The sequence below is a fragment of the Rhinolophus ferrumequinum genome, chromosome 17 (assembly GCF_004115265.2).
Source record: "Rhinolophus ferrumequinum isolate MPI-CBG mRhiFer1 chromosome 17, mRhiFer1_v1.p, whole genome shotgun sequence".
Taxonomy (NCBI): domain Eukaryota; kingdom Metazoa; phylum Chordata; class Mammalia; order Chiroptera; family Rhinolophidae; genus Rhinolophus; species Rhinolophus ferrumequinum.
The window spans coordinates 48,626,682-48,654,307 of record NC_046300.1 but is presented as its reverse complement, the minus strand read 5'-3'; the positions used below and the strand labels follow the sequence as shown (position 1 = coordinate 48,654,307).

General features: G+C 57.4%; 1 protein-coding gene across 3 annotated transcripts in view; it reads right to left on the bottom strand.

Moving 5' to 3' along the window:
• The window catches only part of PRKCD (protein kinase C delta), a 28,806-nt gene extending 1,479 nt beyond the window's left edge, over window positions 1–27,327 (bottom strand). The window contains exons 1-17 of one of the 3 annotated variants that reach the window (XM_033133038.1): window positions 27,092–27,327; window positions 11,142–11,264; window positions 9,752–9,951; window positions 8,398–8,458; window positions 8,067–8,229; window positions 7,937–7,968; window positions 6,752–6,837; window positions 6,398–6,527; window positions 5,629–5,729; window positions 4,921–5,017; window positions 4,597–4,697; window positions 4,296–4,469; window positions 3,959–4,050; window positions 3,319–3,381; window positions 2,169–2,307; window positions 1,804–1,992; window positions 1,077–1,205 (exon numbers count right to left, since the gene is read on the bottom strand). In XM_033133038.1, the coding sequence (XP_032988929.1) occupies window positions 1,077–1,205; window positions 1,804–1,992; window positions 2,169–2,307; window positions 3,319–3,381; window positions 3,959–4,050; window positions 4,296–4,469; window positions 4,597–4,697; window positions 4,921–5,017; window positions 5,629–5,729; window positions 6,398–6,527; window positions 6,752–6,837; window positions 7,937–7,968; window positions 8,067–8,229; window positions 8,398–8,458; window positions 9,752–9,951; window positions 11,142–11,256 (1,872 nt within the window). In that variant the 5' untranslated portion in view covers window positions 11,257–11,264; window positions 27,092–27,327. Of the gene's footprint in view, window positions 1–1,076; window positions 1,206–1,803; window positions 1,993–2,168; window positions 2,308–3,318; window positions 3,382–3,958; window positions 4,051–4,295; window positions 4,470–4,596; window positions 4,698–4,920; window positions 5,018–5,628; window positions 5,730–6,397; window positions 6,528–6,751; window positions 6,838–7,936; window positions 7,969–8,066; window positions 8,230–8,397; window positions 8,459–9,751; window positions 9,952–11,141; window positions 11,265–26,901; window positions 26,925–27,091 lie in introns of those variants that run through there. The other 2 variants (XM_033133039.1, XM_033133037.1) reach the window with 2 other exon arrangements.
• Window positions 27,328–27,626: the final 299 nt, after the last annotated feature.

Here is a 27,626-nt window from a genome sequence, read left to right as displayed (position 1 = left end):
CACTTCCCACTAACGGGCTATTGATCAGCACTCCCACCTTGTGTTTCTTAGTGCAGAGACATCAGTCTATCCCTCTTTCTATCATAAGCAAAATGGTGAGAGCAGGCTGTATAATTTTCCTGCACTGGCAAGGCCTGGCAGTGACGTGCCCAGCCCAGGAGGCGCTGAGTTTAAGGTCCCTGGAGCAGGGAAAGTGCTCTGCAACCTCCAGGCATAACAGTGGGGCACACACACAGGCTGTCCAGGAGACAGCGTGTCCTGTCGGAGGAAGGGAAGCAGAGGAGAGAAAAGGAGTGGGAGGAACTGTGATCAGAGAAGGGCCACAGAGTCCGACTTCTGAGGTATTTGGGGTGCTCCAAATTTTCGCCCCAACCTACCTCTGCTCTCCTGCTGGCTCTTTGGTGGCCTCTGTGGATTCTGGGCCTTTGTGTGAAGCATCCCTCCTCTACCCGGACCGCCTCCCAGCGGCCCCCAGCCCTGCCCATGTCCCACTTCCTCTCAGACCCACCCGGTTCTATGCATTCTGGGCTCCTGCTGAGACCTGCCCAATGACAACTGATCCTGTGTGGTCTTGTGACATCTTTCATGCTGTTGTGTTATATCATGAATGATCATCTGTGTTCAAGTTTCTTATCTCTCCGTGGGCTCCTCCATCTCTGGGGCTGGGCCTCCCCCTTTGCCAAGCAGCTCAGCACAGAGCTCTGCACCCAACAGGCACTCAGCAGTTCCAATATTTATTGGAAAATGGATTGGAGAAGTGGAGGGAGGAAGTGATTCCCAAAGCACGGTCCCCTGCGTACAGCGGGCACTACAGAACGTATGTTAAAGGCTGGCTGGACCCACGGTTCCCAGTGTTTGTTGAATGACTGAGTGAGGAGAGAAAAGGTAAGAATATCAGAGTAGAGGCTGGGACTGAACGTACCAGGGAGGTCAGGGAAGCAGGTTTGCCAGGAGGAAGGAGAGGAGGAAAGCATGTAAATATGTGCAAGAGAGGAAGGGCAAAGACGAGGGTGCCCACCCCAGAAGGCAGCAGGGACGGCATCGAGTGCGTGGCCTACTGGAGTTGGATCACATACCACTTTGGGCTTGAAGGGTGGCTCCACCTGACGTTTCTCCAGCAGCGTCCAGTTGATGGTCTTGAAGAAGGGGTGGGTTTTGATATTCCCAGTCACTCCCAGCCTTTTGGTTGGATCTCTTTCAAGCAGCTGCAACCCAGCAGGGGCCCCGGTTAGCACCCGAGGGCTGTAGGAAATTGGAGCCTCAGCAAACCCCCAAGCAGATCCAAGGTACCCAGGCAGGCCTGGCCTAGCCCAGTGGTATAGCTCAGGGCCTCTGGGCTGAGGGGATGGATCTTCTCTGGCCTGCTGTGCTCCCGGGTCCCCTAGAGACAACAGGCTGCAGGCGGGGACTGCAAGGACTCGTGAGGAAAAGCAGTGGCTGTTTACTGAGGGTTTGCTCTCTGCCTGACATAGACCTGAGCAACATATACTTATGTTTTCTTCTCAACAACTTTTGTGAGGCGGGTTCTTTCCTAGCCTCCATTTTGCAGATAAGTAGACAGACTCAGTGTTGAGCCTCAGGCCTGGCTGTCTCCTGACCTAAGCTCGTAATCACATGCCAGGCCAATTCAGTGAAGGCTACACACAGACAGGAGCTCCTGCAAACATGTCGAGGGAACAATACCCCCAATGTATTAGGACTAGACTGTCAGTGAGGCTCCATTCCAGACTCGGAGGCTTCTGGCATTCCTGTGACCCCACGTGTACCGGCCCCTGCCCCAGCCAGCCTAACGGGGCCTCCCACCTTCTCCAGGATGTCCTTGGACTCCTTGGTGATCCAGCGGGGGTAATGCGGTGTGTCTACACGGATAGACTCGAAGAGTTCGTCCTCGTCGTCACCATGGAAGGGGGACTGACCAATGAGCATCTCGTAGAGAAGGACTCCGAAGGACCACCAGTCCACAGAGAACGAGTACTTCTGGCCCTGCAGGATCTGGGACAGGAGAAGGGGTGTTGGCGCTGAGAAGGCCCAGAGCGCACATCCTGGCCAGGCCTCCTCACCCTCCTGGCTGTGGCGTGGACATCACTGTTTCAGGGAAACCTTCCTGGCTCCACCCCGCCGAGACTAGGTGTCTGACTAGGCTGGTGACCGGGCGGGTGCCAGCTCACCTCGGGGGCGATGTAGTCAGGGGTGCCACAGAAGGTGCTGGCCTGTTTCTCCGCCAGGATGTTCTCCTTGCACATCCCAAAGTCGGCAATCTTAATGTGGCCCTCCCGGTCCAGCATCACGTTATCCAGCTTGAGGTCCCTGAGGGGGAGGACAGGAGCGGGTCATGAGAGCCAATTCTCCTCCTGCGCCCTGCCCCCACGTTCTCATTTTCAGCTCTGCAGGCCTAGGACTCTCCCCAAGGGGACAAGGGAATGAGGAAGAAAAAAGGAAGGAGAAGGGAAAGAGGTACTAACACAGGTGCTTCCTGCAAGGCACCTACTTGGTGCTACACACCGGACACATGTCCGTCCTACTTTCTGAAGCTCCAAACGAGGCTCAGAGAGGTGATGTCACTTGCCCAGGGTCACCTAGACAGTCAGCGGTGGCCCTGAGCTCAAGTTTGTCTGCCTCCTGAAGGGCAAGGACCATGTGTATTTTTATGTAGTTGGTTATTTGAATAGATAACGTATACACATGATCACAGACAGCACGAATGAAGTCTACCTTCCACTAACCTCAGTCGCCAGACCCTCCCGAGAGTGAGTCTAGGCACAGACAAGCACATTACACGCCGGCTCTTACCCTCACCTTTTAAAACCTGAACCCTAGTACTCAATACACACTGTCGCCATGGGTTGGTTTTCCACTTTCTTGGCATCACACCACTTCAGGACACAGAGCGTGGCTCCAGCCTTTTTGATGGGTGCGTACTAATCTACCGTATGATGGGACCGTCATTTATTGGGTGAGAATTTACGGAACCCAGTCCCTATGGGTGGAGGCTTAGCTTGCTCAGATGGGGCTTCAGAGCGAGACTGACGGCTCTGAGGGAGGGAGACACCGTACCAGTCAGTGCCGCTCTCCAGCCAAGGTCACCAAGTACGGGCAGTGAGGTCCCAGTCCCTGCATCCGTGCCAGCCCCCGCTGAGGGGCCACAAGGAATTCTAGCAATGAAGTAGGAGGTTTAGGCAAATCCCCAACCAAAACTGATTCCAAGTGGAGACGGGGCCACAGCTGGGCCGGCCCCACTCAGAGCACTTCAGAGGATATGCTGCAGTTGGAACTGCCCCTCCTAAAGCTCCCGTAAACCCCAAACCCCAGTCCCTGTACCTGTAAATGATCCCTTTGCTGTGTAGAAACTGTAGTCCACACACTATCTCGGCTGCATAAAACCTGCATATGAGAGACAGAGAGAGACAAAGTGTTCTGGAATTTCTGCTCGCCGGCCCTTGCTTCTCCCTGGTCCCTCATCCCTACCCCCTGGGGCAGGAAATGCTGCAAGTAACTCCATGGACAACCTGGGCTTGATCAAGCACATCTTTTATCAGGCAAGTGGGGCCTGGCAGCCAAGGCAGAAAAGAAACTGATGAAGGAAGAGCTCCAAATAAGACAAGTTTGTCCTAAGAGTGTATGCATTTATATTGATACACATATGTCCACACACACAGAGCTGGTGGTGGGGTGCACGCCAGTCTGGAGGTCGCACGCCAGCGTCCTATGTTGTGCAGGATCACCACCTGTGAGGCTGCACTGGCTGAGACCCCAGGAAGGGACAGGACCCGCATGTCCGTGCTGTGCTGCCAGCCAGAGCTCACCCACTGCCCAGGTTCTCCATAAAGTGGGGGCAGCCCCGGCTACCCCAAATCTCTCCAACCGCAGCTCTAGCCCAGGCTGGCTTGTCCAGGGAAAGAAAGAAGGAATGGAGGGCAGCCCGGCAGTGGGCTCTTCCCCCAACAGGGCCCTCACGTACGTGGCGCGGTACAGCTCGAAGCGGCCTTTGTCCTGGATGTGATACATCAGGTCCCCACCGTTGAGGAACTCCATCACGAAGAACAGGTGGTCCTGGAGTGGGGAAGGGGGTGAGCAGAGGCACAGAAACGGGTGGGAGGCTCCCCTGCTGAAGGCCACCGAAGTGGGGGACAACTCTGCCCTGGGGGACATGAGGGGAGGAGACATGGGCCCCCTAGGGTGTATGAGGAGGGGGACAGCAGTGCCTGAAGTGGTCGAGGTAGGAGACATGGCCCGGCGTGGGGGGGGGGGTGGGGGGCTGCAGCTCCGGGGGCAATGACCGTGGGAGGGTGAAGCACCTTGGTCTGGAAGGTGCAGAAGAGGTGGGTGAGAAAGGGATTCTCCCAGGCGAGCGCCAGCACCCGCTTCTCCACCATGGTGCACTCCACGTCGTCGTCGATCAGAACCACATCCTTCTTGAGGGCCTTGACAGCGAAGAACTCCTTTTTGCCCTTTAGCTCGGCAAGCAGCACCTGACAGGTGGATGGCGATGCTGAGCAGGAGAGGCCTGGGCGCCACGGCGCCACCCAACCAGGAAGAAGCCAGGTAGGGTGAGAAGCAGGTGCCCCTGGGCTGCCCCAGGGCTTTGTGGCCCCTTACCTTCCCGAAGCTGCCTTTGCCCAGGACCTTGTGGAAGATGAAATTCTCAATGTTGCACCTGGTGCTGCCCTCCCAGATCTTGCCATAGGTGCCATTATCTGCTAGAGAGATGGCCTTTCAGACTCAGGTCTCTGGCTGCCACGTCTCCTCCCCTGGGGCCAGGGGTAGGCTGGGGTAAGGGCCTCAGAGAGGAAGGGGCTGCTTCCCCACCACCATGGTGGTGCCTCCTCTCAGGTATCACTTGATAGCAGAGGGAGGCCAGACCCCGTCCTGGGCCCTAGTGGGGCGTGGGGACTGTCCTGGGGGCAATGGGCCCAGCTTTACCTGGGGCATCATCTCCAGAGACTCCTGGCTTCTTCTCGAAATGCTGGTAGATCCCAACAGGCTCTGCAGACTCTGTGTCTGACTTCCGGCTGGATCTCTGGAGGAGGGTGTGGTGGTTGGGGGCACAGGTGGTCATACCACGGTCGGAGCTCCCAGCCCAGAGGGAGGACCCCAACCATCCATAACTCCACCCTTGATACCAGTGGGGGACAGCAGCAGCAAAGCCCGCTACCCCCCCAACCGCCCCCCTCTTCCAGCAGCACAGGGATGCTCGGTGAACTGCAAAGCAGTGATTACAAACAAAAGTTTTGTAAACTGGATACCACCTTCCCAACCACTTACTCAATAGATTTTTGTTCATGTTGCCTTCACGTGTGATTGGTTCTAGAATTTTACCTTCAAGTTTTGTGGCATCCCTCAAGCCCCACCCACACCCAACACATACACAAAACATACACACAAGGCTTTTAATTCCCAGTGTTCCAACCTTGAGGCTCCCAGGTTCAACCCTCAAGTAAAGAACTGCTTTACTTCTCATGAGAATAAGCCCACCACCCTCTGCTACCTAATTCGTGAACTAGATCTTCCAGAAGTAGAGTCTTGGGTATAAAGCCCTCACCCCATTGTGGTTCCCCAGGAGTGGGTGTGAGCCCTGACTACCCCCCGACCCTGCCACCCTCTGTGCGGGGTTCCCACAGTGCCACTCACCTGGCTGACTTGGTTCAACGCCTCGGCCAAGAGCTTCTGGTTGATGCCGCAGAGGTTGGCAACCTTCTTCTGGCACTTATGGTGCACATTCATGCCACAGTCTGGGATGAGGGAGAAGCAGGGCCATCAGACCCCCTGCCCAAGCAGGGGAGCCAACAGGCTACGGGAGAACGGTCTCCCTTGCCCGAGGCCCAGCTGAGGTCAGGAAAGGATAGAAGAGAAAGCAGGAGAAAAGAGGGCTTTGGTGGGAGTCTGCTGGATTTCGTCTTTAGAAAAAAATGTATCTGAAGCCATCGTGAGCACTTCAAATCTTTCATTATTTAAAGAAGGAAAAGAAAAAGCAAAAGATATGGGACCTAATTCTGAACCCTTCAGAAAATGTATGAAACAACACAGGCAAATCCCTTTTCCTCTAGGGGTTGCTTGTTTATCCTCTATCAGTGAAGCTGGGGCAGGGGAGGGGGTGTATGAGGTGTGTTTGGAGAGCACCTGCTTATGTGTGGCAGTGACTTCCTGGGTCCTACTCTACTCTTACCCCTGTTTTACACTTGAGGATGCAGAGCTCAGAAGGGTGGGGCCTCCTGTCCCGTGGTCACACAGCAGGTACATAGTAGAGCCAGTTGGGCCAGTAGGGAGGGGTCACCAAGGCTGCCCCACGTGAAATCCCCCAGCGAGGGGGCACAGGCAGCATCCGTGTATGAGGTCTGGGAGGGTAGGCCCAGCTGGGAACCCCCTCCTCGGCCCCAGCCCAGAGGTAGGTACCACGCACCTTCACATTTCAACCCCTGCTTCACCAGCCCCCAGAGCAGGCTGCCACAGTGGTCACAGAAGGTGGGGCTCATGTAGTTGTACACCTTGAATCGGTGCGGCATGTCAATGTTGAAACGTTCTTTCTGGAACTGGGGTGGGGGAAGGTCACAGGTCAAGAGTCACATATCAGCTCTAGCCCCTCCCTTAACCCCCAACTCTCCCCCCATCCCATGCAGGGCAAGATGCGAACAGGGCTCCACTGGGGACTGGGAAATCCAGAGGTCCAAGGAAGGACTAAGAAACACGGGCAGCCCGAACCCCACCCGGCTGGCCGCGCCCCCCAGCCCGGGGCCCTGCCCGGGCCCCGCCTCACTAAGGTGTCCCGGCTGTTGGTGGCTGTGCCGGTGCACCGGCCGATGATCTTGTCGATGCATTTCTTGTGGATGGCAGCGTTGCATTCTTGAGGAGGCGCAGGCCAGGGGGGGATGGGAAGGCAGCAGGAGGGGCGGAATCGGTGAGCTGGCCCAGTCCAGCCCCTCCACAAAGACACCATTCTCCCAGCCACCCACACCCTCTCCTCTGGCCAGCCCCTGAAGGAGGGGCCTAGAAAGGATGGGACAGGCAGGACAGGCCAATCTGGTGGATCTCAGAGATTAGGAAAGGCTCAGAGATTGGGGCAGGAAGTGACAGAAGTGAGGGGCGTGGGTGTTGCAGTGAGAAATGGAGGCAGGGGAGCCCCCCTTCTGTGCCCCAGGACAGCAAACAGCTCCTAAACTCTCTCTCACACACATGCACACACAGATACACCCTAACTCAAAGACACCTGGACATACATACACAGCATGTGTAATAATGACAAGGCTTCTTATACAGAATGTTTACCATGTGCCAGGCACACCTAAAAACAGCTTATATATTTTATCCCTTTTGATCTCCACAATGACTCTATTATCCTTATTTTAGATAAGGAAACTGAGGCACAGAGAGGTTAAGTAACTTTGCCTTAGGCCCCACAGCTAGGAAGTGGTAGAGCTGGGATTCAAACCCAGGTAGTCTGGCTCCAGAGCCTGTGCTCATACAGCTGGCCCACACTGCCTGGTGCATGTACCCTTATGGGGACAGATTTGCTCATACGCGTGCACACATATCTAACAGAAGCACACAGGCAACCAGGGACGGTCCAGTCAAGGTGTGACAGCCTCTCTGGGGGAAAAGAGCCCTGATGTGCAGCACCAGCTGATTTCCGGGTAAATACTCCACCGTGGCCTATTGTAGGCTACCAGTGTGATGTCACTGAATGCAAAGAGTTGGGAAGAGACACGCAGAACTGGCTTCCATGTGCTGGAGCAAGTCAGCTGCAGCACTCTCTAAACACAGCTATCATACACACGTGCACTCTGACGTGGAAAATCTCACGTGCACACACTCAAGCACACAGAGTCTTTGTCTAGACGTGCAGTCCCAACACAGGGACACAGGCTCTCCTGTGAACACACGCAGCCACTAGCAGGCACACATGTACACACGTGAGTACAAACCAGATTGTAGAGACACTTACGCCTGCATTTGTAACCTTGCTTGTTGAGACCCCTGAAAGGCAAATCCCCAGGCAGGGTGAGTGTGGGGAAGCACTGGGTGTGGCCCTCCCTACCCCGACCCCACCCCCAATGGGCACCGCCAGCCCTTACCAAACAAAATCTTTGCACACAGAACAGAAGGTGGGCTGCCTAAAGAAGGTGGCGATAAACTCGTGGTTCTTGATGTAGTGAATTTTGGCCTGTTTGATGGCTCCACGGCGGATCATTGTTGGGAACTTGGCCTCGTCTTCAACCCGAAGAGACTGCTTACAATCTGGGGACCGCGGAGTGGTGAGGTCAGCACAGCCGCAGGGGGCAACATTCCTGTAGTCCCTCCCAGGGTAGCCCTGGACAGATCGCTGATGGGGGCTGCTTTTCTAAACCTCTACTCTGGCTCTGGCCTCTGAACCTACTTCCCCAGCCCAGGTGGGGAGGGTCTTACCTCCGTCTTCCAGGAAATACTGTACAGACATCAACAACTTGGCCTGGGGTTGGAGGTCCAGCTGCAGGGGTGAGGGTGGAGGGGGTCAATGAGGGCGGGCCCAGGCCAAACCAGAACCCGCCCCCATGGTTGGTCCCCCAAGGCCAAGGGAGTCCTGGCAACCTAGCCAGACACCTGTCTGCCTGGTGTGGGAAGGCCAGGGCCCCGCCCCTGGGCCCCGCCCACAACCTCCTACTTAGGGGTATTATTACATTTGGGGAAGTGAAAGGATCCAGCCCACACCCAGCCTGGCCCCACTGCCCGGGAACAGAGTGGGAAGGGAAACTCCCCACCCTCAACGCTCAACTGCTGCCCCCTTAACAAGGATCTTAGAATGGAGGGCCCCTGTCCCCCTGACCGTGCAACACAGACACACACATACTCATGCATGCTGGTCCTTTCTGTGTCAGGGGTTCTACATGTCATCTCTGCACACAGACTGGCTGATTCTGAGGGCAGGACCCTCACCTTTGATTAACAATGTCCCTTGGGGCATACGACAGAGAGCTCAGCAAGTGTCTCTGCCTGACTGGCCCACGGTTGGTCTAGCCCTGGGTCAACTTCACTCTTAGCCCAACCCCTTCAGCGCCCCCTGGAGGATGACCAGAGTCCCCGATGGTCACAGGGTCTTTTCCATTGGGCACATCTTAGTGCAGGGGCGGGGGACTCTCTGCCGGCACTGGCATCTGTGGCCACAAGGGCCACATGGCCACATGCGGTTTGGCAGGTGAGTGGCGGGCCATCAGCCTTCCCTTCATCTACCTCCTCGATGCTGGAGATCATAATGCTGTTCCCCAACGCCTGCCCGGGCCTAGAATATCTGCACAGATTCTAAACAGAACTGGGAACAATGGGTGCCTCTGAGAAAGGGGCCTGGTGTCTGGGGTTAGGGCAGGACACACCCTTACATACAGTTTGAAATGTTTTACTACGCGTACGTCTTGCCTTTACAAAATTAAAAGGGAAAACAGTAGTCCCAGTAACGAGGATGGCTTTCTTTAGCACCTTTCCTGTGTCCAGTTCTACAATCAGCCCTTTACATCCAGCTGCTCATTTCATCTGAACAGCTGACCTGAGGTAGGGTCTTTACCAGCTTCTCCTTTTTACGGATTTGGAAACAGGCTCAGAGAAGTTGGGGATTTGGTAAATCGCAGAGCCCGGATTCAAACTCAGGCTATGTCGGCTGCAAAGCTGCACTCAGCCATGCTCACGCAACACACACACACACACACACACACACACACACACGCACACACACGCACACACGCACACACGCACGCACGCACACGCACAGCCGCAGCTCGGTGCCCCTCACCCAGAACTCGGCCTTGCCATTGTTCTTCTTGCAGCGCTCGGCCAGCACTGACACGCCCACTGTCACCTCGGACATTGGCTCCTCAGCTGCCCGCATGAGCACAATCTGGATGACGCGGCCCTCGTATATGTGGGCATCAAACGTGGACTTCCACTCCGGGTACATGGTGGGCTTCTTCTGCACCAGCGTTTTCCCGCGCTCTGCAACGGAGGCCGAGCTGGCCGGATCAGGTGAGGGCCCCTCTGCCCCTCCCTTCCCGGACACCCCACAGCCCGCAGCCCTGATAGCCTCTGCCTGGCTCTTTCTCCCCGAAGGCCCGCCATGGCTTCCTACTGTCCTCGGGACAGAGTCTCTACTCCTCAGCCAGCACGACTGTGCCCTGCTCACCTCACCAGCCTCATCTCAACACAGTGTGCTCCGGAACACAGAACTGTCGGCAGTTCGTCTTGGGCGACCTGCCAAGGCGCACCTCCAGGCCTTTGCTCCTGCTCTTCCCTCTTTCTGTGACCGTCTTCCTCTAACCCCACTTAGATGTCCCCTTCCCTATGTGTTCACTCAGTAAACACGGCTGAGAGCTCCCACATGCCAGCCCCCTAGACTGGAGGCAAGGAACATGGCAGAAAGAAAAGTTGAACTTGGTGGCTGCCCTCCTAGAGCTTAAGTCCCAGGTAGAGACGCGAACCAGTTCTTCCCTCAAGTAAATGTTAAATCATAGCTGTAATGAAATTGAAGCAGGCAAGGCAGGTGGTTCTAGACCTGCCCATGTCAGGGGGCCTGCCCCAGCTTGAGGGTTGGGAAGGCTTCCTGGAGGAAGGGACAGTTCAGCTGAGTCCTAAAGGACGAGCCAGGGTTTACCAGATGAGGGCAGAAGCAAGGAGGAATGCCGTGAGATGTGCGCCTCTTTCAGGAAGACACCCCTAACCTCTCAGCCTGGGAGGGTGCCTCCTCTCAGCTTCCCAATCACAGGACTCATTGTCTGTCTGGCTCTCCCACCTGACCGTGAACCCCACGAAGGCAGGACCAGGTCAGCTCTGGGACACAGCAGTGTCCTAAGTGCCCAGCACAGGGCCTGGTATAGTAGATGGACACGTGGAAGGTGCTGGGTGAAATAACCAATGGGGAAGGAGCCAGAAGCCCTGAACTCTAGGGAGGGCTCCATGCAGCCAGTGCTGGAGGCCCTATAGACACGTGGTGGCCTCTGCTGTCCTGCACCCACAGCTGGGAGGGGCAGGGAGATGAGGATGAGGAAAAGTAGGATCCCTCAGTGGTTCTGGGGAAACAAGGCCTGCCCACCCCCACCCCCCCACCCCCGCCAGGACCTCCCGCTGTGCCCTGACTCCCAGCAGCACTGGCTGCTGCCACTTCTCCGGGGTCCAGCCTGCAGCCCTACCTGTGCTGAGTGCCTCCTTCATCTTCACAGCACAGAAGGGGGGGTTTGCCTCATCCGCGGCCTGCAGGGAGCCCAGCTCGTAGGAGTTGAAGGCAATGCGCAGGAACGGTGCCATGATGGGGCCTGCAGGGGGGTTGTGAGGACAGAAAGGCTGAGGCGAGACAGCAGGGCAGGCCGCAGAACAGCCCTGGGAGGCGTCGGGTATCCGCTCCCCCCCAGGCTCTCACAGCATTGAGTCTGGCCTACACGGTTCTTAAAATGCACTAGCCCTAGTTGCCAATGTTAAAATTGAGACGTTTTATGTAAGTTTAGATTTGTGGCATCCCTGGTAAAACTAGAAGATGGGACAGCAGACAAGAGTTGGCTGGCACTGCTCCCTTGGTCGGCCACCCCGCCAGTCTACTCCAGGCAGGGACTACTTTTCACTCCTCTCCAAAACCTATCTGGGCCCTGTGGACCTTGGAGTCTGTGACTCCATTCCTTTGGGGAGTCATTCAATGCATCTAATATCCAACTGTGCACACCTACTAAGTGCCAGGTACCCAGCATGTACTGCCCAAGATGGGCAGGAGAGTGCCTCTTCCTCCCCACACCCTGCCCACTCAGCCCTTCTTGGTTTTCAAAATATGTTGCTCCTAACTACCCTGGCAGACAAGCAGGGCCAAGAGGACCCCTACTTTTCAGACAGGAAAACTGACACCCTGAGGCCACGCCAGAACCTAAAGTTGGGATTCCACTAATGAAGCACCCTCTTCATTCGGAGGCCAGGGCAGTGCAGGGCCCGCCCACATCAGTGGCCTGACCCTTCTGAACCCGAGGCCCTTGGGGTCAGGGGACTCTCGCCTACACAGAAGGTTGCCTGCACTTTTAAACAAAATTGTTTCCAAATATAAAACTATTTTAATGTTCCATGTAATGCTGAGTTTGCTTTTTGAAACCACACGTTGGTCCCACATTCCTCCATTTCTCACCATTCTTCAAATGGAGGGGGTCACTACAGGCAGTGACGCCGAGGGTCTTTGGGCTGCCGTTCGTGGAGGATGCTCACGTGCAAGCCCACGCCGGCACACTCATACACCTACTCGAACACTGGCTCCAGGCCTGGCCCACACAGAAGGTCCTGCACCACCTCGGCTGAATGAATTCTCTCTCATCTACTGCACGTACCTATGCACTTGTACTCCATGCTGAGCACAGGCCAGCAGAGAAGCACACTCAGACATGCACCCCGACCCACACACATGGACGAGAGCACATGCAGCAGCCACCCAGCCCTGGGATGGCTCCCCCGGCTCCTCCACAGGCAGCCAGAGCCGCAACCAGGTCTGCTGGGAGCTCTCGGCCCAGATGAGCTCACAGGAAACTGACCTCAGCCTGCATCCCAGCCCAGGGGCCTGGCCAGTCCTCTGAGGCCAGCAGCCAGAGCAGAGAGCAGGGGACGGGAGGGGCAGATGCCTCCATGTCCCCTGCCTAGGCCTGGCTCCTACTCAGAGGGAGTGACAGTGGGTGTGCGAACTCACGTCTGAGATCAGGCCCCAAAGCCTTCAGCCTGAGCCCAGCCAGACCAGGGAGGGAGGGAGAGCCAGCTGTGGGCTGCTGCTGGCTGCTCCCTGGGCTGGAGCATGCGTGAGTGTGCGAGGTGGTGTGTGAGGGTGCATGTAGGTGACTGCGCAGCTGTGGAGATGTGTGTCTGCAAGGACCTGTGAGTGGGTGGCGCGTGTAGGCACTCAGGAAATGTTGACGTGAAGAGCGAGCTGCATGGGCCTGGCTGGGAGCAGGTGCAGGAGTCTGGGTGAGGGTCCCAAACTCCTAGGCCAAGAAGACATCGTGCCCCTTCCTGCCGCCCTGCCTGGCCTGGGGGGTCCAAGGTGTGGAGCATCCAGATCATGCTCCCTGGGGATCCAGGATGACTGCGGGGTAGGGGGGGCCACTGCGCAGCACAAACTTGCTACATGTCCGCGTCCACATTCCCAGGGCCTGAGCCCAGCAGACATGGCTCAGCCCCATGCTTCCTGACAAGATAACCTCGAGACCTCCAGGTGGGGCGATGACAGACTTTCTGAGGGTCTCAGAGGATGAGGGCTGAATGGGCAGGTGGACAGGGATAAGAGAAGTAGTTGTGCCGTAGGGGCTTGGCTCCCGGGGGAGACTGGGTCAGGGCAGCCTCAGGTGGCCCAATGATGACAGTCAAGCTGCCTGGGTACAAGACCTGATACCAATGCTGCCTAGGCTGTGAAACTCTGTGCAGGGCACTTGGCCTCTCTGAGTCTCAGCCCCACCCTCCCATCTCCCAGATGAGGAATGGTCCTTGGTGTAGGGTTGTCATGATGGTAACTTGTATAGGGACGAGAGCCAACCCCAACCCCACAGGCCCCGGCGTGGGGTCTTTTTAATGCTATCACCCCTTCTTGCTTGCAGCACTCATCTCTCACCAGCACCCGTCTCTCACCTTTGCACGTTCCTGCTCAGTTTCCGAAGTACACTCACATTCCCCACGGCATCCATTCCACCTTCCCATCCGCCCAGGACGACAGTCCTGATAACTGAGCCCCCTTCTCAGCTAGGGCAACCTAGTCCCATCGAGCTGCTCAGGCTGAAGCAGCGGGCATGCCAAACACCTGCGGGCAGCTCCTCCTCCCCACCGCCTCGCCTTGGGGCCCAGCTATGACCCCCCCTGCCTCCAGGTGGCATGGGGACTGCCCCAGTGAAGGGGGTCAGAGAAGCCCCAGGAGGGCGAGGCACAGCCCAGCCCGGCAGGCGGCCCATTACGCCTGCCCTCCAGCTCTCTGCAGTCACTCAGAGCAGCTGCTGTTCACAGTTAGCTAGAAGCCACAGGAGGGAAAACCAAAACCACAGCAGGCCCTGACCCCAAACCTGCACTGCCAGGCCACAGTGCCACAAGGAGGGAGACCTCCTGGCGCTCGGTGGCAGTAACCCTACGGTTAGGTCACCCAGTGCCAACTTCCTAGGACTAAAACTAGAGCATGGGTCCTGCCAGGTTCTACCACCTCCTCCACCCCAGTTGCACTGCTGGGACCCCAGGAAGGAGACAGACACCATGAACTGGCATCTTCTCCCATCACCGTGTGACTCTGAGAGAGGTTCTGGGTCCCTGCACACCGAGTCTGCCGTTCACAGTGGCACCGTCACCCACCTATGTCGCAGAGAGTCTGAACACCGGTGGGAAGGCCAGGGGGTACAGAAACGGCAGAAAAGCAAGGTGTGCTGACTATTTATAGCCCCATGCAAATAGGCCCAGGCCCACAGGCCCCAGAGGAAGGCCACTGGCTCAGCCTCATCACCGCTCTGCAGGGCCATAGGGGTGGCAGGGACTTGACCCCACACAGGGCTCCGTAGGGACCAGCTCCTTGGAGCCAGCTGAGGCCAGCCAGGCCTTTCCCAGCCAGCTGTGGGCTCCTAGTCTCTGTCCTTCTGCTTCTCGAGCACACAGTGGAGGCAGCCCAATGACGCAGAGAGCACTGGACTTGGAGTCAAAAGGTCCGGGTGTGAATCCCAGAGCCCCCACTTACAAGAAGGATCATCCTTCTCTGATGCCAACAACACACCAGATTAGCCTTGTAAGGGCACTGACATACTTTATCCCTATGCAAGTCCAGGAGATGAGTATTTTACTGATGAAGAAACAGGCTCAGGAAGGCTAAGTGCCTTGCCCAAGATCACACAGCCCGTAGGTGGTAGAAGGAGGATTTGAATCCAGGCCTGCCTGATGTTTCAGCCCACAAACTTTCCAGTGCACCATGTCAGGAAGAGATGAAGGGAAAGAGGGGGCAGAAGTAGAAATAAGTGTGCCAGGAGCAGCACAGACAACACTCTCAGGAGGACAAATAGAGAGGTGAGGACACCAGGAGACAGTACCCTGTGCTTGACGCGTCTAGACTGGCCCTGCCCTGCCCTTGAGGACCACCCCACTTCTATACACCGAGGAGCTGCTGCCTTCCTTCCTGTCCCAGCCACTTGTGCCAGCTTCCATTTCTCAAAACCTGGGCAAGGCTTGGCCGTATTGGATTCCAGCCCCAGGGGGTGAGGGCCCACTAGGCCTGCTCCCCACCCTGCCCTAGACGAGCAGCCCAGAGGGAAGGAAAGGTGGTGCTGGGCCAGGACAGAGCAGGCATGTCACCTCCTCAGGGCGATGGCAACCTGCTCCCAGCCAGTCCAGGGCAGTGGGCAAGGCTGCCCTCTAGCTGACCAGCGTGACCGCACTGGTTGGAGCTCTTGGGACACAGAGGACAAGTATGCGTGTTGCAAATCCACATGTGTGCACATGAGTGTGTTCCAGCAAAGGAGGCAGGCTGGGGAACATGACGTGAGGGTGGTACCACCAGGAACAGGAATACATTTTCTAATTTTTCTACAACCACATTAAGTTATTTGATAATAATTTTGTTGAAGGTGAAAAATAAAACCCAGCAAGCCAAAATTTCAGCCTTTCAGAGATTGAGGTGCCCATATTTTTGTACAGAGGGGGAAACTGAGGACTGTTGCCCTCCACTCCAGCACTTCCCTGGCATTTGATTCTGTCTCACAGGCCACAGGGGAATGCCCACTGGACAGAGGAGCAAAGTGGGACCTGAAAAGAAAGGCGTTGGCCAGGCTCTTGGAGTGTGTGTGAATGTGGTGGGAGGCTCCTTCACAAAGTGTACCCGGAAATCAGGAGGTGACAGGCTGAGGTCCAGGAAAGCAAGGGTAAGTAGAGATGAGCCGAGGCCCCTGGTGGGTCAGGTGTCTGCTCCCTTAAACAGACGCCTGAGCAGCAGAGGACGCCGCTCCCACGCAACCCTCTCCTCACACACCTTGGCGCAGCCCCGGCTGCCCGCCTATGGAAGGCACCACCGGCCCCGTCAAGACTGGGTGGGGGTGGTGTCGGCCCAGGCCCTCCTAGAGATGCAGCTCCTGCCTGGACCCTGCCAAGGTCCAGCCCACATAGGCCTTGAAGGATGAGTGAAGGAGGGAGGAGGCACACGAGGCCCAGGCAGTGGGAGGGAAGGAGGTCGAGAGGGAGTGTAATGAGCAGGAGGAAGCAGGACTGTCCCTGGCAGAGTTGCAACAGGGCAAGGGGGCTGGGTGCGGTGGAAGCTGCTGGGCTGGGCAGGTAGGCGGGTAGCAGCTTGGCTAGGAGGCTGGCCTCCCCAGGCAGCCTTCCCAGACGGAAGCAAGTTAAGGAGGCCACAGGAGTTTCACAACCCAGGAAATCAGCTCAGCAAGAAGAGCAGGAGGCAGGGGAAGGGAAGGGCTAGCAAGACCCTTCCAGGGCCCCCCAGCAGGGCCTAGGCACCATGTCCCCAGCCCTGTCCTGGGAGGAGCAGCAGCTGTGGTCTGAGGTCATGGCCACGTCCCAGAACGGGGGCTGCTCCCTCCCCACACCTGCTCCTCCCCAGAACTAGCTCCTTCTCGCCCTCACCCCCCACACGCCAACCACTGCCTCCAATATCTTCCCTTTCCCTAGGGACCTCTCCCATCTGTTACCACTCCTGGCCCCTCCCCATTCATTCTTCCCACAGCTTGGAACTTCCTGGGCTCCCACAGCCCTTGGAGAAAGCCCAGGCCTCAGCCTGGCCCTGGCCTATGCTCCACTCTCACCTTTGGCTATTCTGTGAACACTCCTAAATGCCCCACTTTCAAGTCTCCCTGTTTTTGCACATGCAGTTCCCTCAGCCAGAATGTCCTCCTCCATTCCTATGTACCCTTCCAGACAGTTCTAAAGGTCCGACCTGGGGGATCCTCCCCCACTCCCCAGGAAGCCAGCTGTTGCCCCACCACATACCCTCCCTCAGGTACCCTGTGCAGGTGTCTGGGGTCCTGCTCCTGCTGAGGACTTGGGCCTGTTGTCGGGCCGTGTCTGCCTCTAGCTCAGCCTTCTCAGCCCTGGCCACACACCTGACTGTCCAGGGGATATTCAAAATTTCCACTGCTTGGTTCAGCCCAGCCCCCTGGAATCAGATGGGAATCACAGGTGAGATGAGCAGTATGATTAAAACTTCTGCAATTGTGAAAGGGGTAACAATACCTTAGGGATCAAAGAAAGACCTGGGCCCTCTTCCCAGGAAACACATGCATGTGACATTTGCACGTGACAGGTTGGGGGCTGCAGGTTCCAAAGGCCCGGCCCAGCCCCAGGTCACCCCCAGACCTCCTCAGGCCCAGCAAGCAGGCCTCACAGTGACAAGACACCCCAAGCCCATGCAACTCACAGCATGGTGGGGGCAGTCACATAAATATGTAATTGCAGAGGAGGATATGACTCGCTCAGGCAGTGAGCAGAAGGAAAAGAGTGAGAGGAGCTGAGGGCCGGAGAGTCTGTTGGCTGGGGGGCAGGAGGGCTTCAGTTTGAGGGATGAGCAGAGGTGTTATGGGCCCACCCAGCCTGAGGGTCTAGAAGGGTCTGAGAAGCAAGACTTGAGACGCTGGCTGGCATCGGCTCACACCCAGCCCTGCCAGCACGTGTGGGGAATAGGCCCTCCTTGGGGGCATAGCCCACACCAGGCACCGGCCTCGAGTCACTCAGTTAGCCCTAGGATTGGGGAAGCCCTTGGCTCAGCCAGAGAGAGGAAGCCGAGTACCCCTGAGGGAAGGACAAAGGCCCCTTCATGGCAGGACTGAGGACAAGGGGCCTCTGTGAGAGGCCGGGGTGGGGGGTACGTGTGGGCCTCTCCCAGAATAACCACACACGTGCACACACGGCACATCTACCAACCCACAGTTACACATGGGGAGCCCTGCTTGCAGTTGGGGACACACACACAGGCGGCTGTGGCCACAGGCACACACACTCCTATGAGAACTCAGTGACACCCACCCTGAGAAACACCCCCTCATGCACTGGCTCTCACGTGTCAACAGACATCCCACAACAGGCCCACGCAAACCACAGAGGACATTAACACCCCGTGCATTCACCAGCAGAGATCCATGTGCACACAGAGTGACACATAATGTACACGTGGGCACAAAATACACAGCCACGAGCCAGGAAGAACCCACACACGCCTGACGAGGGTCTGCCGCAGACCCTCAGGCACAGGGGCTGGGGAGATGAGGTGGAGGGAAGGGTATCCGAGTGCCAGGCAGGCTACGCCTCCCAACTGAGGGACGTGGAAAAAGTCCCTCCTGGCCCAGAGCAAAGTCCAAAGTGCGCCAGGGAAGGAGCAGACAGGTCAGGCTCCCAGCTGGGCAGGCCTCCTCTGCCCACCTGTCTGAGGGGAAGTCAATGGAGGCTGAAGATGAGGCCGGGGGTCACAGGTGGCAGTCACAGGCCTGGCACACACAAGCGGAGGGCTGGCACCTGTGAGGGTGGGACGACTACGTCAGGCACCCCACACATGACCTCCATAGAGCTCCAGACTCACTCAGCAGAAACTGACACAGAGAGGTGCAGCAGTTCACCCAAAGCCACAAAGTCAGTGGGGCAGCCCCCTTCAAAGGTGGAGAGGGACCCTCTGGTTCTCACACCAGCCATGCCCATCTGGCCTCCAGGGGTGCAAGGGCCTGTGCATGTGACTGGGGGTGGGAACAGCTCCTCCACAGCCCCCACAGAGGTGGGCCCCTCGTCTGCTCCTCAGCTCTTCTTTCTCTCTGTGCACCCACTGCTGTCATCTCCTAGAGTTCCCACGATTTCCCTGATGGTGGACAATCATCTTTGGGGAAAGGTGAGATGGCCACCTAAGGCTTTTGCCATCCATCCATCCCCACGAGGGGAGAGGGCCCGGATGATGCCTCTTCACTTCAGGGATCAGGAGAAAGCCGGGGCTGTAGCGTGCATCCCACGGCAGGCAATGAACAGAGGAACTGGAGAGTGAGGGCCTGGGTGTGGGCTGGACAGGTCTAGCTCGGATCGGGTCTTCCCTGCGTGCCCTGCAAGCTTGGCCAAGGTGCTGCAGCGTCATATGTAAAAGGGACTGGTCTTGCTTGCCGAGGAGGTTGTGCTCAGTACAGCTCCTGGCGCCAAGGCAGCTGTCACCATCAGCGTTATCACCACTGTCATCCTTACACCTGGCCCTCTCCCAATCCACTCCACTGCCCATTTCCACTCAGCCCTGCAGTGCTCTGCTCTGGTCTGCTGCTCTGGGAAGAGACAGGCCTGGGCAAAGACAGCCTGAGTCCACTGGCAGACTGCAGGTCAGCTGTTATCCTTCTCAGGGCCTGTTCCCGTCTTGACAATAGACACCTCTAAGCTTTCTCCAGCCCTGATACTAGAAGACCCTACAATCTTCCTCCTGTCGCTAGCCACGCCCACCCGCCCCCAGAACCCACAGCCCATACCAAGCAGACATCTGATCTGGTCTCGGGCCTTGGCAACTGGCTGCTCCACTGCACCTGTTTACCCAACACAGCCGTAGACATGATCCAAAGCTTCCGGGGCTGTTGTGAAAACAGCAGCTCAGCCACCACAAACCTGCCCTCCTGGGCACCTTGGCAGGAACCTTCGAGGGACAGCCATCCTGGATCTGTACCCAGGGCCTCTCGAACTTCCCAACAAAGGCCCACACAATCCTCCCCATTCTGCTCTGTGCAGGCGACCTCGGACTCTCAGGGCACTTTCAGCCCAGACCCTCTGGAACCCACCTGCCTCTCCAACCTCATCACGCTCTAGAGATGCACCAACACATCCAAAACAGGCCAGCTGATGTTCTCCCAGGCAAGCGCCTCCACCTCCTGGCAGCACCAGTGCCTGCCCCGTTGTTCAGACCAGACGACTGGGGGTCCTTTTCTCCTCCCCCCTCCTCCCCACCCAGCAACACTAGCATTTCTGCCTCTGCGGTCTGTCCTGAAGTCCCCTCTTCTCGTCAGCTGTTGCCCTCTTGCTGGCAGGGTCATCTTCCCCAGCGCTGCACCTGCCTGCTCACTGCTCTCCATCCTCTGCTCTGGCCCCTGCGTCCCTCTGCCCCAGGACTAGATGGGACTCTTAAAACAATAAAGCAGATCTCGTCGCTCCCTGCCCAAGCCCCCAGTGTTTCCTATTTGCCCTGATAAGCCCAGACACCTCTCCCTGGCCTGCCTCACCCAACCAGCTCCCATTAGCTCCCTGACCTCCTCAGCCACTGCCCTCCCTCACTCCTCTGCCCTTGCCACAAGGACCCCTTTTAGTTCCCTGAACAACCAAGTCCCATCCTGCTTAGGAGCTTCTGCGCTTTCTGTTCTATCTCCTGGGCCCCTTCCTCAAAATATACACTGGTTCCTTCTCCTTATTCAGGTCTCAAATGGACACTCTCTGATCTGCCCATTTCACAGATGAGGCAACTGAGGCTCAAAGCAGTCCAGTCCCTGGCTTAAGAGTACACCGCCAGTAAATATCCAGAAAGAATTTGAACCCAAGTCTGTCTACTGCCTGCAGAGGCCTTGCTCCTAAACCGTTAGGATGCCCTCATTCACCCTCTTGGCCCAGGCCCCTGGCAATCTCTAGCCCTTCAGCCTCCTGGCCCCTGCCAATACTCCACCATCATTACCATGCTAACACCTGAGGCTCCAAGCCTCTTGGCCCCGGGTAGCAAAGGCCAAAACTCAGCTCAACCCTCACTGACCTTCTGCGTGTCCCTGGGACAGGCAGGTCCCTGCCATCAGCTGCCATTGGTCAAAGACGTGTGTGTAGGGGGCATTTCTAGCTCCCCCCACTCCTCCAGCCTTCATCAGCCCCAGCCCAAAGGCTGACTCCAGGGGTCTGAAGGGTAAGGCAGGCTGGCAGGAGGGCTCACTATCCACCCCTCATCACCAGCCTCAGCTGCTCCAAGCCCAATGTCCTGTGGGGGGCCAGAGCACGGGGAGGGGCTCGGGGGAGGCCTGAGGGGGCAGCAGGCAGCTGCAGACTGCCTTTCCCTTCTATTTGTCATGAGATCTATTTTTCTCCCTTTGAAAGGGAGTGAGGGGGAGAAGAGCAGGAAGGGGCTGGGCGCTGAGTGGGCACAGCTGCTCCCCCCTGGACCTCCTCTCCTCAGAGGACATGGAACCTATTGAACCCACGGAACCCTCCCCACCCTGCAACATTGCCTGTGGAGGGAGACTCAAGGGGGGATGAGGGAACCAGAGACCGGCTTCTCAGCCAGGCTCTGCAGCTACCTGGCCCTGTGACACTGGGCCAATGCCCGGGCCGTCAGACATAATAACCCATCATCGGTACCACTTGCTGTTTTTTGAACAGTTACCATGAACCGGGTGCTAAGTGATTTACATAACTGCAGTTGCTATTCCTTAAACACTAACAATGTGTCAGGCGTGCCAGCTACTTTGCATACATTTTCTGTTGTTTCTGGCACAACCCAATATAGGTGGATACTATCATTGTCTCATTTGTCAGAGGGGGAAACAGGCACTGGACCTCAAAGCCACTTGCCCAGGTTCATTCATACAGTGGCTTGGAGCTGCCTCATCCCAGAGATGCAGCCCAGCCATGGCCACTCATACACAAGGGGGCCATGCCTGCCAGAGCTAATGCTCCAAGCCTTAGCTTACAGGCTTGGAGCAAAGGAGGAGCAGGGATTGTGGGGCCTGGGAGGGAGCTTCATGGCCTCAGACCCTCTCCCTGAGTCTCTATCCCCGCCTGGCCAGTCGGCCTAATCCACTGGCCAGACACTGCTCCCCTCACAGGCAAGGCCAGGGCGGGGCAAGCCACAGAGGGCTGGTCAGTCCCATTCGGAAACCACTTCCTGGGCAGCCCAGAGGAAGTGAGCCTCCGGAAACACCTCGGATGGACGGGCCTCTCCCCTGGGCCTAGGCCTTGGAAAGTACACAGATGGCCCAGGAGAAGTACCCTTTCTGCCTTCCAGTCCTCAGAGCCCAGCAACACCATTTCTACCAGGCATGGACACTGTGTGGGGACTAAAGAGCTGACAGGACCCCCACTTGCCTGGGAGCACCTTGGCCCATGACCACAGCAGCCCACTTCCTTCTCTGTGGCAGCAGCCATAACCGGTGCCAGCACAGCTGACATGGCCCCTCCCCCCACCCATGCTCCCCATCTCAAAGCCAAGCCCTGGTCATCCTGGGGGCCAAGGCCAGGTGGGCAGGCTAGCCAGTGAATGCCTGGGCAGAGCCCACCTCCCAGTGTGGCCCAGCCCCCTCGAACACCTGTGGTCACAGCTACACCTCAAACCTCACTCTCAGTGCCAGACACAGGCTGGGCTGTGACCCTGACCAAGTATGGCCCCCTTCCTGACCCAGAGTGGGCAGAGTGTGGTGTATGTGGGCAGGCGTCTGAGCACAGGATGCGTGGTGAGCATCCACGTGCATGTCTGAGCGTGCCTGTGGGTGAGTGCATGTGAACACCTGTGTACGTGTGTGCACATGTGCATGTGGACACACGGGTCTGTGACCACGGGTGCCGAGTGTTGCCTGTTTCTATATCCCCGTGAGAGCACAGTATATATATTATGCGGCCAAGTAGGTGACGCTTGAGAACTGAAAGGGGGCTGGCTCCAAGGCTAATGAATGGAACCTCTTAGGGAATGCGGCTCAGTGCTGGGAAGGGTGGGCCCCTGACCTCCGCCAGCCAAGGGCACATCATCCCCTCCCCACGAGATCTGCAGGAGATTGAATAAACAGAAGACCCAAAGGATACCCTGCATTTCTTCTTCCCCAACTCTCACCCTCACCCTAGGAGTGAGGGCCTTGCCCTCCTGCACCCCTCTGCCCCAATTAGGCCCACTTGTCTAATCACCCCCAAGACCTGTAGATGCTTGAAAGTCAGTAAGGGCTGCAAGTCGGGGATTGATCAGGGAGGACTCCTGGAGAAAAGACCTTTGCCAACCCTCCCCGCTGTCACTATCTAGGTTCCAAAGACCCTCAGCATCCCCTGCCATGCCCCCTGAATCCTGCTCACTGGGCTCTGGACATGCAATGGGTAACCCACAGGCTGCGTTCATTGCAATGGAGGCTGGAGGAGGAAAAGCTGGCCCCAAAGGAAGGAATTTCTAGCTTTATGAGGGGCCTCAGAGACTAGCCTTCCCCAACATTCCTTAGGGACTCAGCCCAGTTCACCCTGAATCTGGGGGCTGGGGAGGGGGATTTAGAGTCCCTCCTCTGGCCCCAGAGAGACTGGGGAAATGGGGGAACGGAGGTGTGTAAGGGAGCTCAGTTATGCCAAGAGCTGGAAGATTTCATTGCATTTCTAGTTCGGTGTCCAACCCACTGTAGGGCCCAGCGCAACCTCAGTTTCCCTGTGTGATGATGAGGATAGTCTGAGGCAGAGAACGGAGACCTGGAAAAGCTGAGATATCCACTCTCAACCCTTGGCTCACACACCACCTTCTCTCTAACTGACCAGCAAAGTGTCACCACTCCTCGCCCAAAACCACTGGTGGGCCCCAGGCTTCCAAGCTCCAAGGCCAAAGCTTTTCCTGGGCCAGAAGCCAGTTTCAGGCAGGAAGCACTCATACTCAGGACAAACTGCTCCCCTCTCTGGGCACCCAGGCCCCATGCCTAGACGGAGGCCTCGGTGAGCTGTCCCCCACGCACAACTGAGTCCCAGGATAGAAGGGGAGGAGCCCAGAGAGGAAGTCTACCCTGTCCACTGGCCACCTTTCTAAGAGGACCTAGTCTTCCCCGGATTCCTGGCTCCCCCTTGCCTTTAGTCCTGGCTCCTGCTGCCACCACCACCACACAATAATCACCAGAAGAAACAGACCTGCAACCCTCACCTGAGTCAGTTCCCAGCAGATCTGCAGGAACAAAAGAAAACAGCTGAGCAGGAGGCATCACCAAACAGGCCCTCCTCATCATTCAGCCCCAGCATGACTGACACAGGCCTGGCTCAGCCTCATCTGACTCTGACCTTAGGCGTCTTTGAACTTGGCTTTCTCTTCTGTGAAATGGGGTGTTGGGCCCAGCTTTTCCAGGGCACTGGCTATAGATCCACTCCATGCTAGGGGCTGGAATACTGTCTCAGCCCTCAGAACCCTTCCAAGCTACAGACACAGAAGAAAGCTATTCCTAATCCTCCTGTCTACAAGAGATTGTTCTGTGGGCTTAGGAGACCTAGGGTGCAATCAGGTACCATTGCCTTATGGCCTGAGACAATTCCTCAAGTTTGTCTCATCTTAAAATGGGGAGAATACACCTTCCCAGGTGGTTTCCAGGCTCCAATAATGTGACATGCCAGTTCCTGTGCTGGACTCATACTGGGAGTGCCAAGTGAATAGTGATACTTTTTTGTTCCTTGCTTTGCATCTTCTAGTAGAAGTGATTCTCACATTACCCATTGTGCCCATTATACAGCCAAAAGAAACTGAGGCCCAGGGAGCTCCTGGAAGGAAGGAATAGCAAAGGCAGCAAGGTGCCCTGGGTGTCCAGGTTGAAAGACCTGAGCACTTTTTCTGCATGCCAGGCCTCCACAAAAGATGCCCCTCTTCAGATGTGAGCCCCTCCTCCAGCTGAAGATTCCCATCACCATTCCCTGGGGACCGAGACACCCTCAGGCTTTATCTTTTTGTCTGTACTTTAAGTTACTTCTAATTTTAATTTAAACTCCAATTAGCTGTGCCAGCTAAATGGTGTCAGTGCCCTGCAGTCACAGCTCCAAATCACCCCTCACCGCTCTCTCCACCACTGCTGCTGAGACTGGGGGGAGGGGTGTCATCATGTGGGATGAACAGGGCTGGATGCTGGGAGGGTTTCTGTCAGTCGTCTTCCCTCCCACAAGCTGCCTGGTCAAAGGGAAGGGAGGCAGACAAGAGACAGATTCCCCGGGAGGATACTGGGTTGGGGGACTATCTGGGCTTTTATTAGCCCCAGCTCCCAGGAGAATAGGGACCATACAACTGGGGGGAGGTGGTCACCAAATAAGACTTAGCATGTGCTGAGCTCTCACTATGGGCTAAGGCTGTGCTAAAGGACCTGTGACACAGGACCTCTAGTCATCAACTTTCTCCATTCCGCAGATAAGGCAAGAGATTTAGAGAAGCCTAGCTCTGGTCTCTTGCTCTTTTAAGCCCAGGTCTTCTCTGGGTTCAGAGTCCAAGGTCTTGGTCATGACACTACAAACCCCAAGACTTGTCCTCTGGTGTCTGGCAACTTGGGGGGGTAGAGGAAGGTGAGAAATGAAGGTCTCCCTACTCTCCCCAGGAGCCAGGGCCGGGCTAGAGCATGATGCGTGCACACCCACACACTGGGGCTCTCACCTTTCCTCCCAACACTGTCACCCCAGGGCACAGGCACCACACACCTTGTTTCATCCCCTCTTGCTCCTGACACCCACGCCCAAGCACTCTCAGTTCCCCACAAGCACAGTTACTCCCATAGCACACAGACTCACAGTTTCATACAGTCAGACTGTGAGTGTCCCACCAGTCATAGGCCCACACCACGTCTTGCTCCCTGCTCCGGTCCTGTCATACACCAGATCCCATACAACACCCTACAGCCAGGTATAGCTGTCCCAAAACCTCCACATCACACACACACACACACACACACACACACTCACACTCACACTCTCTCTCTCCACAGCTGCCCTCTGCTGGCCTGTCCACCACACCCCAACTCAGTTCACAGCAGGAACAAGGAAACCTGATGGAACAGTCCCCTCTCTTGGTGACTTGGTCAGCCTGATCACAGTGGCTCAGTAGCAGAGGGAGAGGAAGCACAACATGTGAGTGTGTGTGCGTACACGCGCACACACACACACACACGCACAACACACTCAGAAAGACACACACATGAACCTGGTGGGCTGGAACCCTAATACCGGGGCTCCCACAATTAACAGCTTGAATATACTCATGGGCCAGTGGGTCACCACGACACACCCAGTGCAACATAGGACCCTCCAAACACACAGGGATGTATACACATAGTTGCAAAGGGCACACAGAGCTTCAGAACACCCAAACAGATACACACAACACACACACACACACACACACACACAGAGGCAAATCATACATGAGAAACAGGACTCACAGGGGCAAGCTCCAAACACAGCGACAAAGAACACCCAAGCGGACACAGACACACAACATACTTACACGCTTAGACATACAAGCGACCCAGCTCACGAAGACAGGATCCATACATACAGGGCAGGGGCCAGAGGAGAAGGGGGTCAGCCCTCCACTCACAGCAAATCCTTCTGATCAGCTTTAAGTGGGGGCTCAGTGGGGGAGGTGGGAAAGTGGGGCACTTCTGAAGGTGCCCACCTTCTTCACCCCACTTTCCTCCACCGTCTCCCCTCACCGGTCTGGGACCCCAAAGGCGTGGTGTCTGGATTGCGGAGGGGCCTGGGGCAGACAAGTCCTTGAACAGGCCACCAGGGTAGGGGGCTCAAAGGAGCAAAAGGGCGAGACGGGAAGGGGAGGGTGATGGAGACGAGCCACGCCCAGCCCGGAGACAGATGGAGAGACCGAGAGACACAGAGACTGAAAGGAGATAGAGCGAGGAGGAGGCACCGCGCGGGCGGGGCTGGGACCCAGGGCCGGGAGGCGGGAGGCGAGGCCCGGCGGACCGCCAGGCTTGGGCCGCGCTGTAGAAAAGGAGAGGCGGCGGGACAGGCTAGGGGCGGCGAGCGCTGGCCGGGGACGCGGCTCCCGGAGGACGAGATCTAGGGGGCGGCGGGGGATGGGGGTGGGGCGAAGGGGCATGCGAAGGGTGAAAGACAGACAGAGACCAGGGAGAGGCGGACGGGGGGAGGGGGTGGGGACAGATGGACGGACAGAGGGCCCCAGAGATTCGGGAGGGACGGGTGGACTTTCGAAGGAGATGGGGACACAGGCGGGTAGTGGGGCTGGGAGCTGACGGACAAGAGGGCCTCGGCCCCTACCGTTGAACCGAGGGACAGACAGACGGGGGTACGGAGGCACCGGCGGGTCCCGGGGCGCGGCGACACTTTCGCTGGCGGCGGATCAGTTTCTCAGTTTCGGAAACGGGAACCAGAGAGGGGAGGGGGAAGGGAGGGGCAGCGCGCCCTCGGGGTAGCTCGGATCCCACGTTTGGAACCGGCCCTCACTCACCTCCAAGCGCAGGGCCAGGCGCCAGGGGTCGCGGCAGCTGGGGTCCGGCTCCCGGCGCGGCTCCTGGGCGTGCGCTCAGACGTGGGTCTTGGTGGGGCCAGACCCGGACGGGCCCGGCGGCGGGTGAAGTACCGTCCCCGCCTCGGCGCGACCGGCGGGTGCCGGGGGTCGCTCCGGGGATCCCAGGGCCGCCGCCTCCCGCGCCGCTGCACACGGAAGTACAAGGGGGCGGGGCGGGGCGACCTCACCCAGGTGCCGGCCCCGGCCCGCCCCCGGATCAGGGCCTGCCCCTCGAAGGCCCGCCTCCGCGCGCTGGAGCCGGGGTCCAGCATCTCTGCCTCTGCTCGAGTCACTCAGTGTCTGGGCCTCTCTGCCCTCCCCTCACACCTCGACCCCGGTCTCCCATCAGCTCACGTACCAGCCCTTAGAGGGGGCCGCATCATACAGAGGACGCTGAGGCCCGACGGAGGGGGCGTTACCTCCGCCCCCACCCCAAAGCACGCAAGCCGGGAGGCGCCCGCGGGGGTTCCCCAGA